General features: G+C 45.4%; 1 protein-coding gene across 16 annotated transcripts in view; it reads right to left on the bottom strand.

The window, feature by feature from the left end:
- The window catches only part of ARHGEF33 (Rho guanine nucleotide exchange factor 33), a 118,652-nt gene that overhangs the window by 45,486 nt on the left and 59,263 nt on the right, over window positions 1-13,903 (bottom strand). For 6 of the 16 annotated variants that reach the window (XM_058683113.1, XM_058683119.1, XM_058683109.1 and 3 more), the window contains 2 exons: window positions 11,952-12,768; window positions 6,765-6,904 (listed from right to left, as the gene is read on the bottom strand). In XM_058683113.1, the coding sequence (XP_058539096.1) occupies window positions 6,765-6,904; window positions 11,952-12,768 (957 nt within the window). The other 10 variants (XM_058683115.1, XM_058683118.1, XM_058683114.1 and 7 more) reach the window with 8 other exon arrangements.

The raw sequence follows: 13,903 nt of genomic DNA, 5'->3' as shown, positions 1-13,903 counted from the left end.
TCTAATGCTTTATGGAGACAATTGTGACAACTGTGTATGTTAGTGTAAGATATTATGTGATAACACTGTAAAAGGGAAATAAAGGCTCAGAAAATTTAGTAAATCCTATTTTTGTTTCAACTGAGTAACTACTCCACAAATTACCAAGGCCCTTAAATTAAAATGGATGGAATTCATTGGTCTCAACTGAGGTTATCTAACAAGGGCCATCATTGAATTTGGGCATTACATTACAAACTCTTGCTGTTGCTTGTTTTCATTTTTAAATGAAAAATTTATTGAAGCCAACCACACACATATGCTACATTTGGTAGAATTCAGAAATTAGTACAGTAGTCAGATTGAGGAGATTCTATAATCTCAACCACCACAAAGGAGACCAAGCCCAATCAATAGTCAACAACTCAAATCAGTCCAATGGAGTCCCCAGTCGAGGGTGCATTCTTCCTTTATCTTGGTTAAGCCAGTTGGGTAATCCATCCCGGCTCTGCACCTTCTCCAGTTTGTTCATGTCAGAAGTCCCTGGAGGGAGGAGGCTTTCTGGAAATAACCTTTGAAAGGCTAGGCTGGGCCCTTTGGCTAGCTTAAACTCAGAGCTAGAATGGGTAAAACTAGCCCACTGACTGAGAACCAGTATCAAAAGACCTCATGCAGGATGTATGGAAATGATGTTAGACATGAAATTCTTTGTCCAAAGCTCCTATACAACTGAACAAGTTCTCCATATGCTGAGGCAGAATCAGGCATGCTTCCACCATCCACAAAAGAAAGGTAAGCTCTTTCACTATCATTGGTATGCTACAAGTCCTCACTGTTGTTGTTAGATAAGTTAACTATGACTCTTATCAGTTACTGAATTAATTGGGCAGAATTCAAACATCCCTTTACATTATTCAAGGAAAGCAGCTGGATCCACACAAAGACTAAAATCCTGATGTCTAGAAATCTGATGACTGACTGGAGTTTTTTACTCTTCACCCTGATACTTGGCCTCACAGATGAAGCCAGAGCTGCCCACCATGTTTTCTACTTCCAGTCAGGAAGAAGCACCATCCCACTACATCCCAGGGCATGGAGGAAAAACTATTCTTTCTCACCACACCAGTGCATCTGGGTACTCATCAGGTAAGATTATATCTGGCTGGGGTGAAAGTCCTTTTCCTTTTGAGAAGCCCCCTTGAAACAGCCTTCACGTGCCCCCCCCCAAACTCTACACCTTCTCTCAACTCAGAACTCCCAGCTACTTCCAGTTCAAATCATCCCTGATTAGTACAGTTGTACCCAAAATGTTAGGGAGATATATTTTTGACCATTTTATTCCTTCCCCATATCTTCTTTTATACAGAAGGCTAGGAATGCTTATAGTTATGGGGGGTGGGAAGTAGGAAGCAAGATTTGAATCTGGCTGGTGTTTCTTCTGAATGTTCCCCCACATGGCAGTTTCTGATCAGAAAGCCATTAGTCAGAACTTAAAATCTTTACCTCTCATTTCCCCTCTTAGCTACATCTGATCTCTCCAAAACCCAATATGTCACACTTTGATGGTTCCAACATGCAACTGTTTAGTGTTTACCTGGAAATGGGAAAGCTTTGATGTCACCACCAGCCCCAAGGACCACAGAAATCTTCACCAGTTGCGTTCCCATTTCTGAAACAAATGCCAAAATCGCCCTGTCTAGTTTTCAAAGTCCACAAACTCAGCTTAGTATTTTCTTTTTTTAACCGCTCTTCTCACAAACTGCCTTCTCTGTGTCTCCAGGTGTGTGCATTTCTCGATAGTAACTATTAATTAACTAATGGCTAACTTGCTAATCCTTCTCAAAATCCAGCATTCTATGGTAGCCAGAACTATAAGCTTATTTTTACCCTTGTAAAGGTAATTTTAACTGATCTCTTTACATGCTTACATGGTATGTGGTCACTTGGACTCTTCCAAATGTGTGGCTATGAGGCTCTGATGTAATGTGTACCTAAATTACTGGGAAATACCTACAGAATCTAGGAGAAATCGCCAGCGTATTTGCTTGTATTCCCTTTATCTATAAAACAGGAATGGCTTTTGAGCTCCTGGGGCCATTCTGGTTGAATGCAGGGCAGATCTGAGCAGACACTGGAGGGGCAGGCAGGCAAACACTTGCTGGACCAAGGTACAATGGCTGCCAGTACATTGGGACACATAGCCATCCAAGTGTTTGATGGAAAGAGAACAACCTGTTGCTAAGTTCCCTTCTACTCAGTCCACACAAAGAAAATAACAAGCTGGGTACATTATACAAGTACAGATTTGCTACAAATAAGCCTTGAAAGTTTGTCTGGAGCTTGGAAAGGGAGGAGGGGTAGAATCCAGCGCCTTGGAACCCTCTGACCTAAGAAGGGCTGGTTTTCTGATTGGAAAGATTCTTCACTGTGAAAGCTTCAGGAGCACATGGAAAAGTAAGGGAGCAGGGGAACACCATCCTGTCAGCCAAATGAGTCAGCCTTAGTAATCAACAGGGTAACACAATGAGCACTCATTTAGTATATGTCTTTTGAGTGCTTAATATCCTCTAGGTACTGAACCTTCAGCTAGGTTACCCTTACATCTAAACTGTAAGCTTCTAATAGGCGAGAACTATTTCTTTTACTTCTTTTGTGCTGGACAGAACCTAGTACACTGACTTAGTGATTGATTTCAAATGACCTATTAAGAAAAATTTGTAATGAGGTTTAAGTAATCTAAAATGTTATGCCTTTAATCACCTCCTTCAATTTTAAAGTTATGTAGGGAAATGAGATGGGAAATGAGAGAGAAACCCACAGTGGGTAAGAATAGGAGAAGGACTTGAGATAGGCTTTGAGGAGGCAAAGAAGAAGGTGAGGGTAAAATTATCAATTAAATCTTTAGGAGTCCTGCTTTCAATGACATGATCTTTTTCACTGCCCGTATACTAAAACATATGGGCATATGTTTTATGTTGGGCATATACTAAAACAACTGATAAGTCACCAAAAGAAGAGAATTCACTGACGTTCAATTAAATGGGGATGCTGTAGAATTAAATGGGTGTGTGTGTGTGCGTGTGTGTGTGTGCTTGCACGTGTGTGTGCGTGTGCATGATTAATGGATTTTGATGTGATTGGTGCAGGGAGGAGACACTGAGGTATGTAAGTTATAAAGTGTTAAAGAGGAAGGGAATGGGTAAGGAAGGAGAATTAGTCATTTGGAAGCCATATTCTTTTTCTTCTACTCTCCCAAATTTGCCGATAAAAAGAGCATCTACATTCTACCCCTAAACTGCCTTATATAATCCTCTTCCTCCATGCCACACCCCTAACCAAGAATACTTACTAAAGTAAGTGCAGGATTTATATATAAAGTAGCATTTGCCTCACACTTCAGAATAGTCTAGATATAAGTCTTTGACAGCCTCCATGTACAGCCTTCTAGAATGGAGTTTGCCTTACTCCCTGATCAAAGGCAGGGAAATATGGATTCAGTGCAGCATTAGCCTATCACATTAGGTCTGTTTCTGGCTTCTAAGGATCTGCATTAAAAATTTTTAAAGTCACTTAACATTTTCAAGCTTTAGATACGTATAGTCTTTATGCTGATCAATTCTGGGCAGCTTTCAGGGACATGTGACCTGGTATCTACCCAGGACAAATGTGCCTGAGATAGAAATAATCAGAGCATCATTCTTTTCCCCAAATATCTTGGGTGTTTTTCAGGATTTTGTTTTTAATGATGTCAACTTGACTCTCCCTTTTGAATCCTTGTGGGTATGAGCATTCATTCGGCCCTCCCAGCCTCAGAGGGAAGAGAACCCTTTCTCAGGTTTTCTGTTGCATCTGGCTCCATGCCTAGCTTCATCCCGAAGCAGCATTCTGGGTGTGTGGGGCCACCAGCCAAACAAGCCCCTATGGATACAAAAAGTGTGTCAGTGTAGACAGGAATGAGCCTCCAGAGGGCTGTGGGAGAGGCAGGCAGCGAGCCCCAGGTGTGACACAGGTGGCTTTTCTGGCACTAGTCCATTTTGGACCTCTGAGGCCAGGTTCTGGCATGGTTTTGGTACCCAGGATTAACCACTTCTTAAAGTCACAGGGCTTGCTGCCAGCCTGACCTCCCAACACATGGGAGGAGAATAAGCTAAATGTCTCGTTCCGGTTCCTCCCTGTACCTGTCCACATGCCTGACTTCAGAGTGCAAGCTCCTATACAGCAGCTGGGACTGTGTCGTTTGTGATTCCTATACAAGCGTCTCATACAGTACGTGCATGTAAGAAAGAATGCTTAACTACTGAGAAGAATGGTGTGTTCTCATCTGAATTAAGAGTCACTGACCTTTCTGTGCTACACTGGGACCTTCCTGCCCTTCCTCTCCATCTTAGCATAATGGAGCAAACTTCCCCACGGTTCTTCCTTGAGAACACTCAGGAGAAGGTACTCAAGCTGCTTCTCTATCCTGTGCAGAGTCCCAGAGCGCACGCTGTGGCACCGTGCACACAGGCGATAAGCAAGTATCACCTGGTGGTGCTCACAGTCCAACCCCAGATGTTCAAAGCCAGGAAAGCCTGCCGGAGGGAAGAGCCATCTGTGTGGTACCCCCCCTTTACTTCCATTCAGGTAACGCTTCAGATTTCAAATACAAAGGCAGCAGCACGATTGGTGGCAGTATTGTGATTGATGCAGGAAAGACTGATCTATGAGAAAGGATGAGAAGGCTAAGGGGATCCATTTAACCCTCTAAGAAGAAGGATCCCCCAAAGGTACAAGAAGACAGAAAGCAATCGACCAACATGAATTTGGAGAGTCCACAGCTAGTCCTCAGCATTGTGCCAAGGGAGGTGGGGGGCTACAGAAAGATAAATCAGGTCTTCCACATGGTGAGTCTTTAAAATTATAGGTCCCAACGCCATATTAATTTCTTGTTCCAGGTGTTAAAAAGATGTGATTACTCAGATTGATCTAAAACAAAGCCAACAAAGCAAATCTCAGCACTAGGAAGAACTCAGGTGCTTATCTTGGGCAATCTCCCACTTAGTGTAGGAATCCCTTCCGTTAGCACCCCTGAGGAGGGCCACCGTCTTCTACTCAGGAGAACCCACACCCTCATGAGGGAGCCAGCTCCGGATTCAGGCACCTCTTACCCATTTCTCCTTGTTCTGCCCCCTGGATACACAGAGGACAAGTCTACTCCCTCTGCCTCAAGTACTGGCAGAGCATTTTCTAACATCTCTCTGAAAAAAGGAAATTTGCGAATCCATGGCTCATTGCTTTCCAACAGACAGTACCCACTCATTATAAATGTCAGTGGGCAAAAAGTAGCTGTTTGTTTTGGGAATACTGTGGTTTTAAAAAAGAGATAGGCTCAAGCAGTGCCTATCTTAGGAGTCCTTAGAAGGATTTAGGGGCCTAAATCCCAAGGTCAGGCTGGAGAGTTGTCTCCTTCCAGGTCTCTCCACCCCGGCCAAACATGATAGAAACAGGCACTGGGCCGAGAAAAATCTGTCTATGAACCTAAAGAGAGGGATACAAGTCTTAACTCCTCACCCCTTGCATAAAGGGATCTAGCAACAGGCATGCACCGGACTACCTCAGCAGAAATTAGCTGTGTCTAATTGCAATACTGTTGCTCTCTTCCTCTTTCTCGTTCTTCCAGTAATAACAGGCAGGGATCCTCAGTCAGAGATCCACTAATCTCAGTACCACCCTCCCCATAGGAGAAAAATTAGACAAACCATGAAAAAAAGTTCTTACTCCAGGCCTGTCCTCAACTCTTCCATCAAAACCGTTATCTAAATCAGCCAGTAAATTCTACCCTCAAGGATAAAGTGATTTCCCTGTACTTCCTCACTTATCAGCAACTCTCCAAAGGCAGCAATATACTTTGCCATCCACTAAATGTTTAAAACTGACTGCAAGAACCACCTCTACCGAGAGAAACTAAGTAAGGGTGAAATCTCTCTAAAGGAGTGGGGGTGGTGGCCTCAGGCCCAGTGGAGATAGAGACAGTAGTCTCTCAGGCAGACAATGGCTGGACTGGACAATCCCTCTAAGGTCAAACTCTAAATGCTCAGATCTCTCTTCCTTACATTTCATGCTGGGGTTTGGCCACCTTCTCCCAGTCTGTAAGACAGTGCTGGTAAGTGCTGGCCAAAATGCCTGGTGGGTGATTTCATACAACAAGGACCTAGAATCTTAGAAGGACCACAGAAGGGAAATGTCTTGTTTTTGCCTCCTATGGAGTATGGAAGCTCCATTAAAGTGATTTTTTAACTAGGGCCCAAACCAAATTCATTCTATCATTGCTGCTAGGGAAAACACTAGCAGAAGTCCCAATAAACATGTACTAGCATCCAGGATAACTATAGACTCCTACAGGCAGAAGTGCTGAGATCCCTTGGAAAACTTTCCACAGGTGGGGAGATTCGCATGGAACCTCCCATTACACCCAACCCCACGCCTCCCAGTCTAAAAGGGATTTGATTGTCACCAGCTCGTTACCCAGGGGACCTCCTCTGCTTACTCTCCTCAGACACATGACTTGGGAACAAGGAAGTAGAGCTAAAAGATAGAAGAGGCAGAGGACAGGGCTGAGTTTGCTTTTAACTCTAGGAGATTACAATGAGAAACATCCTGACCTGGCAGGAATCATGGCTACTGGCTGCAGGCACTGAGCTTGAAGCAGTTGAACCAGGCTACTTGAAACTTATTACTATTAAAACCTCAAGATTTAGCCCAAAGGGAAAGGAGTTATGATGCTGTCTTGTCTAAGGGCTACTCACTTCTTTTTAAAGAGCTTGCGGAAGGAGCTGCGAAAGCCCCCTTTCTGGTCTTGCCTGGGGTTTTGATCGCTGAAAGAGGTCTGTTCGCTCTCTCTTTCTTCTTTTGGACAGAATCTGGTGGTATCTTCTAAATGCATCTCCTGAAAACACAAAAGAGGGGTGTTTATTTACTCTTTTCCAAAGCTAATATCATCCTGACTGGGACAATTTTTTTACCTTCTGTCACTCTCCTCTCCCACCCCAACACACTAATGGTGAACACCCTATTCCAACTAAAGCAAACCTAGGCTAATTAAGAGATCAGAAGTTGAGGGGTGCCTGGGTGCCTCAGTTGGTTAAGCGTCTGACTCTTGATTTCTGCTCAGGTCATGATCTCACAGTCGTGAGATTGAGCCCCATCAGGCTCTTCACTAAGCATGGAGCCTGCTAGGGATTCTCTCTCTCCCTCTCCCCCTTCCCGTTTCCTGCTTGCACATGCGTGCCTACTCTCCCTCACTCTAAGTAAATAAATAAACATTTAAAAAAATGATAAATCAGAAGCTAAACAGAGGACAATTTTCTGCTGAGTGCAGAAATAATTTGTATGTATCAAGGCAAACAGTCTTAGAGTAGGATTATCCTATAACAATAAAGATGAGGACATAAAGGAAGTTAGCAAGTATCTAGACTATGGAGAATAACTTCTTATTCTGGCACCAATACTGTTCTGCTGGAAAACAAGTAGTGGTCCCCCCACATCTCTGCATATGTTTCTCTTTCCACAAAATAAGGCAGTTTCTTGATTGTAATGTTAGTTTTAAACTCATGTTCCTGACTCTCCTAGACATAAATGAGGGAAGGAGGCTTTGAGAGGTCAGATCTGTTTAGAAGTAAATGGCAACTATGTATATCTGGGCATGTACGTGCAAGTGTCTGTGTGCGTGCCACACATTTCCAACCTGCAAATACACCTTTAATACGGTTTTTATAATTCTTAGTCCGTGGTATTTGGCGTGCGAAGTAAAAATAAATAAAAAAGAAGGCTCTATCTCCTGTGAACTTTCTAGTTTCTTTTTAAATGTGAGATGTGCTAGGGGTGCCTCCGTGGCTCAGTCTGTTAAGTGTCTGACTTCGGCTCAGGTCATGATCTCGTGGTTCATGAGTTCAGGCCCTGTGTTGCACTCTGTGCTGACAGCTCAGAGCCTGGAGCCTGTTTCAGATTCTGTGTCTTCCTCACCCGCTGCCCCTCCCCTGCTCGTGCTCTGTCTCTTTCTCTCAAAAATATTTATAAATAAATAAATAAATAAATAAATAAATAAATAAGTGAGATGTGCTAAATAAAAAATGCCCTTATATTTATGTTCCATATGAACAAAATATTTACTATGAGGGTGACTGAAACTTAAAAGTAACCAAAAATAGCTGCTTAATTTTGAACGTGAGAACCCAAGAAGTCAAAGCAAACACTACCCGAAACTTTCATAAACTGGATGGGTGACTGCTTGCTGACAGTGAAGTGAAGCGTGGGGATTTTTTTCTTTTTTTTCAGGAAACATGGGTTTGACTTTGAGAACTTAACGTGGGGTTGTAGTAGCAGATCTAGAGATTCTCTGGACTCTACTAAGAGTCATAACTAAACTATGGAGAGCAATATCTTGATGGCTTACTGTGGCATTTTTCAAAGTGTGGTCCTAGAGCAAGAGAATCAACTGGAGCTTCTATTTACAATGTAGGTCCCTGGGGGACCTGGGGGGCTCAGTTGGTTGAGCAGTCAAGCATCAGACTCTTGATTTCTGCTCAGGTCATGATCTCATGGTTCATGAGATCGAGCACCACAGAGGGCTGCACACTGACTGCGGACCCCGCTTGGAAATCTCTCTCTCTCCCTCTCTCTCTGCTCCCTCCCACCTCTCTCTCTGTCTGTCTCTGTCTCTGTCTCTCTCTCTGTGTCTCAAAATAAATAAATAAACTTAAAAAATAAAACATAATATGTAGATCCCTGAGCCCCACCCAGACTTTCTGAATCAGAAACTCTGGAGTTAGGTCTAGGTAATCCTTATGCACACTTAGATTTTAAAAATCAGTGGTTTGAATTATCCTCCTGCCCACCTGTACTTAATGTTTGTATGTCACCCCGGGGAAGCTTGCTAAAATGCAGAATCTGATTCAGTAGGTCTGGGGCAGGGCTCAAATTCTGCAATTACAATTAAGCTCCCAGGTAATGAACTACTAGCCCAGGGATCACACTTTGAAAACTGGGCTTTTAGGGACTATTTAGGAACTACATATGTTAAGTCTAAGGAAAATCTCTCTGTGCAATCATGATCTTGATTATATCTTGCATTTATATAGCATCCCAGACTTTACCAAAGCATTCTCACATACTTTATCTTTCTTGGCCTGACCCTACAACAACCCTGTGAGCTAAGTAAGGTATATATTGGCTTATTTTTACAGATGAGAAAACTGGAGGCACAGAGATGCCAAGTGAATTGTCCAAAAGCACAGAGCTATTTGTCAGCAGAGCCGGGACTAGAACCCAGATCTCCTGACACCTAGTCAGGTGCTCTTTGCACTAAATCATGTTGCTTTCTCTCCTGACTCTGAGACACAGGGTTTGGCTGGTTCTGCAGGGCAGGGGTGGAAGATACACAGAGTATATTTAAGGAGATGGAACAGTAAGAGCTTTATACATCTCAGCAGGAAAGAGCTGACACCGTTAAAGACACGGCTTTTAAATGGTTCATCTTTTGCCAACTAAAACCCCATCTCACTTTCACCTCAAAAACACTCACACTCACATGCACACACATACACATATATTCACAAACATAGATGTGCCCTATACACACATGCATGTACATCCCCACCCATACACACGTGCACACACATAGACCCACAGACACACACAGCCTCGGCCCACCTGGACTTTGCATTCTGCCTCTCTCTAGGATTCCTAACGATCCACACCTTCTAGATTTTTAGAAAGAAAAATTTTGTCCAAAAATGGAAATAATAAGGTGAACTTTGTGTGAAAACCTCACATGCTTGGCAAATTTAGGGATAACCGTAAGAGAAAAGGCCTGTTTTAATTGATCTCTGTTTGATATCTCCTAGTGTCACTTTCTGAACTGACTTGACTCATGTCTGACACTGTTAAGGAATGAAACTTGCTGTCTAGTATGTGTGATTAATAGTCCCTGATATATTGTTTAGTATTATCTGGTATGCCTGATAAACAGCCACAAATATTTTACTTACTGTTTGCTTCTCAGGTATATTGTTATCTCTGATTAATGGGTTTTTTTTTTCCTGTCAATTGTTGAACTCCCATTTTTTCACATATTAAATAGGGGGATAAAAGATACTTCTATGAACATGTGAAAAGCATTCTTTGCAGCTTAGACTATACTACTTAGAAGGTTCTGTATGTAAATCTTTGCCCATCCCAAGTCACTTTGAATTGGCATTATTATTTCCTACCTCCTTCCCTTGTTAATGAACTTTTAAAGTTCAACACATATCCAAGATTGAGTTGTCTAAGAAATTTTGCCTAATAGAATTTTGTAATGCTCAGAGTTGAAAATCAGAGCCCCCACAAAAAACAAACAAACAAACAAACAAACAAAACTCTGGGAACCCTGGGGGAATCCCAGCAATTTTAGCTGAGCATAGGAAGGTCCCTCTGCAGAAACCAGTCAGATTTGGATTCCTGGAGTCCAGATCAGCTACAAGTTCCAAGGTTCTTCACAACCCAGTCCCTTCCTGTTCCTGTGGCCTGTCACATTTGTTCATATTTCCCTATCTCACTCGTCATCTAGGCAGCTTTTAAAACTGAATTCAGACATTCAGTTTATCCAGGAGGCCCTCTCTGACCATCATCACCCCAGGAAGGTTTAAATACCCCTCCCCTGTGTTCCCACAGTTTATTATAATTCTGTGTTTCTGTGTTTCCTCCCTGCGATAAGCCAGTGGTCCTGGAGGTCAGAGACTAGGCTCCATTCATTTCTGAACCCTCAGCACTTAGGACAGAGCCCAGTGGGAAGCAGGTGCTCCGTGTCTGCTGAAAAATGAATGAATGAAAGGAGTCAGTGATCCTCACTCTGTCCCCACTCACTTGGAAATAGGAATAGGTGTATAGGGCCCTTATTCCTGGAACACCCGCCACCTCAGCCTAGGCAAAGGATCTCCAGCGCTTGATACAAATGATACTTAATGCAGGTAAAGTTAGTTCTGGACTATATCATTTTCAAGATGTACCAATACAGAGCTGCCCTGTAAACCCTAACCACCATTTCTAAAGTGATGTTGAACAGGAAGGATGGTGGCAGAGGTCAAAGCTATCCAGCTACTCTCTGCTTAATCAGAAATTGCGTTATTCTAATCACATGCTGAGAAATTAAGTGTTTGCTCAGGAACTACTAGACCTTTCATGGGTAAGTATTTAAACACCTCTTTAAATGTCCCAAGGCTTACAGACAGCAAGGTTAGACATCAAAATACTGAACAATGATATGGACGCTAAAGAAGGTACTTGTGAGTCAATGTCTCCTTGACTATTTTGTTGTCCCCATCCCAGTGGAGTCTGCAAAGCAGTGTAACACCCTTTCCCAGGCACAAGGTAAGCAAGCAGAAATGAACTTCGCTTTGCCGCTGACTTTGCAGGGAGTCCACTGTGAGATGGAGCCACCTGCCTCTTCCCTAGCTACGAGCAAGGCTAGTGCGTGTCGAGGAGTGGAGCAGGCTGGCACACCGCGTTGGGTTTTAAACGCCTCAACAAGAAGGTGCGCCTAGCGGGCAGAGGAAGAAACGAGCCTGGGACTTGCGTGCAGGTCTTTAAAAGTGAAGTGCAACTGTGAAGTGCCACAGCTTAAGCAGCGAGGCAGAGGACACCTCTAACTCTTGGAGGGGGCGGGAGGGGAGCGGTGTAAGCAGGTCTAACAGTCCGTCTTTCCTGCTGGCGCTTTGCCGTCATACATACACATGCAGAACACGCCCTCGTGCCCTGGCACTGCAGAACGGGCGCTACCGCTCGCCTCCGGGGGCATCTGAGGGGGCAAACCTCCGATCTGGGCTCTCCCTCGACGGCCTCCGCTCCCCCTCTGGCCAGCCCGCTTTCCCCTCCACGCTAGGGGAGCCCAGGCTGCTCCCTGGAGATCTAGGCCCGGGGCTGCCGGCGCTGTGGGTCTGGGTTCGGTTTTACTTTACCCTCCTTACTTCCAAATAGGTCTGCTTTTCGCTTTGGGACCTCTGTTGGGGGAAGAAGGTCCTGGGCGCGCCGCGGGCTGCGGCCGCCGCTGCGGCGGCGGCGGCCTGGCCGTGCGGCTGCGCAGCGCGCTCGGCCTTGAGCGGCGCGCGGCCGCCGCTGCTGCTGCGCGTGCTGTAGAGGCGCGGGGCCACGCCCTCGGCGGGCGGCGCGCGCGGGAACTCCTTGAGCGAGCGGCTCAGCGGCTTGGCCTTGCCGTGCGCCTGCGCCGCCGCCTCCAGCTTGTAGGCGCCGCTGCTGCCCGCAGGCGACGTGGCGCTCTTGGGCAGCGGCTGCAGCGGGTGCTCGGGCCGCTCGGCCTCCATGGCGAAGCTGACGGGCCGGAGGAAGCAGATGTCCAGGCTGGACTCGGAAGAGGCGGGCGAGCAGTTCTCGAAGAGGGCCGGGGCCTGGAACGGCTCCTCGTCGTAGGGCGCGGGCAGCGCGAAGATCTCGCCGCCGTACTCAAACTCCTCGTAGCCCGCGGGCACGAAGCCGCGGGCGTCGGGCAGGAGCTCGGCCGGGGCGCGCAGGGAGCGCTCCACGTTGCCCAGCGGCTCGGCGGGCGAGGGCTCGAAGTCCATCTCGGGGATGGCCTGCAGGGGCCCGGCCAGCGCCTTCACGTCCTGCTCGGCTGCACAGAACTGCGCTGGCGCCAGGAGGCTCTCGGGCCTCTCGTGCTTTCTGCCCTCCATCTCCCACTCGCTGGGCTTCCCGGGCTGCATGCTCTCCATCAAGCTTTGCTGTTGTTGGCTTTTCTTCACTGGGGGCATCAAATGTCTGTAAAAAAGGAAACAGTACAAAAAGAGGTGTGCTTACGGTTGGTTAGTTCAGGCCGGTTCCCAAGCAGCGCGAAGCCGGGAGCAACACGGGAGCCAGATAGCGCCTGGGCGCAAAACTGCCAGGTCCTCTCCTCTCTGCCCTCCCAGGCGTCTACGTGTGTCACCGACCAAGCTCCGTAGGCGTCTCCAGCCAGAGAGTCCCCACGAGCCCTGGTCCCCACGTGGGAGGGTGAAAATGCTGTCTATAAAGCGGATGCCTGAAGTATCCGTCTGAGCAAGAAGGCTCTGCGCAGAGATGGCTGGTGAGCCAGGATGGTCATCACTCCACATATGGAAGCTCTTACCCGCCCACCACGTGTCCAGAGCCCCAAGGTGCCTCCTTTCTCTCCTCTCCCTTTTTTGCCCTAGCAATATGATACAAAATAATGGAAAGAACTTTTATTCGGCTCCTGGACCTACACGCTTAAGAACAATTATATTCCTCGATGAAATCAGTGTGGTACAAACTTGAAAACTGTTGAATCTAGATGATGGTATGTGGGGTTCCCTGTACACTTTTGTGTATATTTGAAGTTTTCATAAGAAAAAAAACTAAAAAATTCCTTGTGGCTATAGAGCATGCTTTTAAAAGTTGTCTCAAACTTTCACCCACAAAAACATGACCGGAAATGAAAAGGCTGTCACTCTGAATATGCCCAATTTCATGGAAGGATGTTTTGTTTAATCATGAAAAACGAATAATTTACATAGGATATTAGGGTAGTATACACATCAGATTGGATGTGATTTGCCAGTTCTGGAAGGTAACAGCCAGGCAGATGTGAGTGGAGGACTACACACTGGCCCAACCTGATTGTTCTACTCGTTTATTAATTCTACCACAAAAATGCATTAAAAATACAAATGTAAATGCTGAGTATCTTTCTCTGGTGATACTCTGGTGAGTATCTTTCTCAGGTGAAAATGAGGTCTCCCACTTTCAAAGGTGAAAAGAAATGATAAATGAAATGCTGACCTAACCTGAATTGTCTTTTAACTTGGAAATTGTTGAGTTTTTTACTGGCTATTTTCCCAACACAGAGTGCAATGGCAGCCATCTTTTCGGGCTAGATATAATCTCTAGGGATTTCATT

The sequence above is a fragment of the Neofelis nebulosa genome, chromosome 9 (genome assembly GCF_028018385.1).
Source record: "Neofelis nebulosa isolate mNeoNeb1 chromosome 9, mNeoNeb1.pri, whole genome shotgun sequence".
Lineage (NCBI taxonomy): Eukaryota > Metazoa > Chordata > Mammalia > Carnivora > Felidae > Neofelis > Neofelis nebulosa.
Note: the sequence above shows the minus strand (reverse complement) of the source record. Positions and strands in the feature narration are given on the sequence as shown.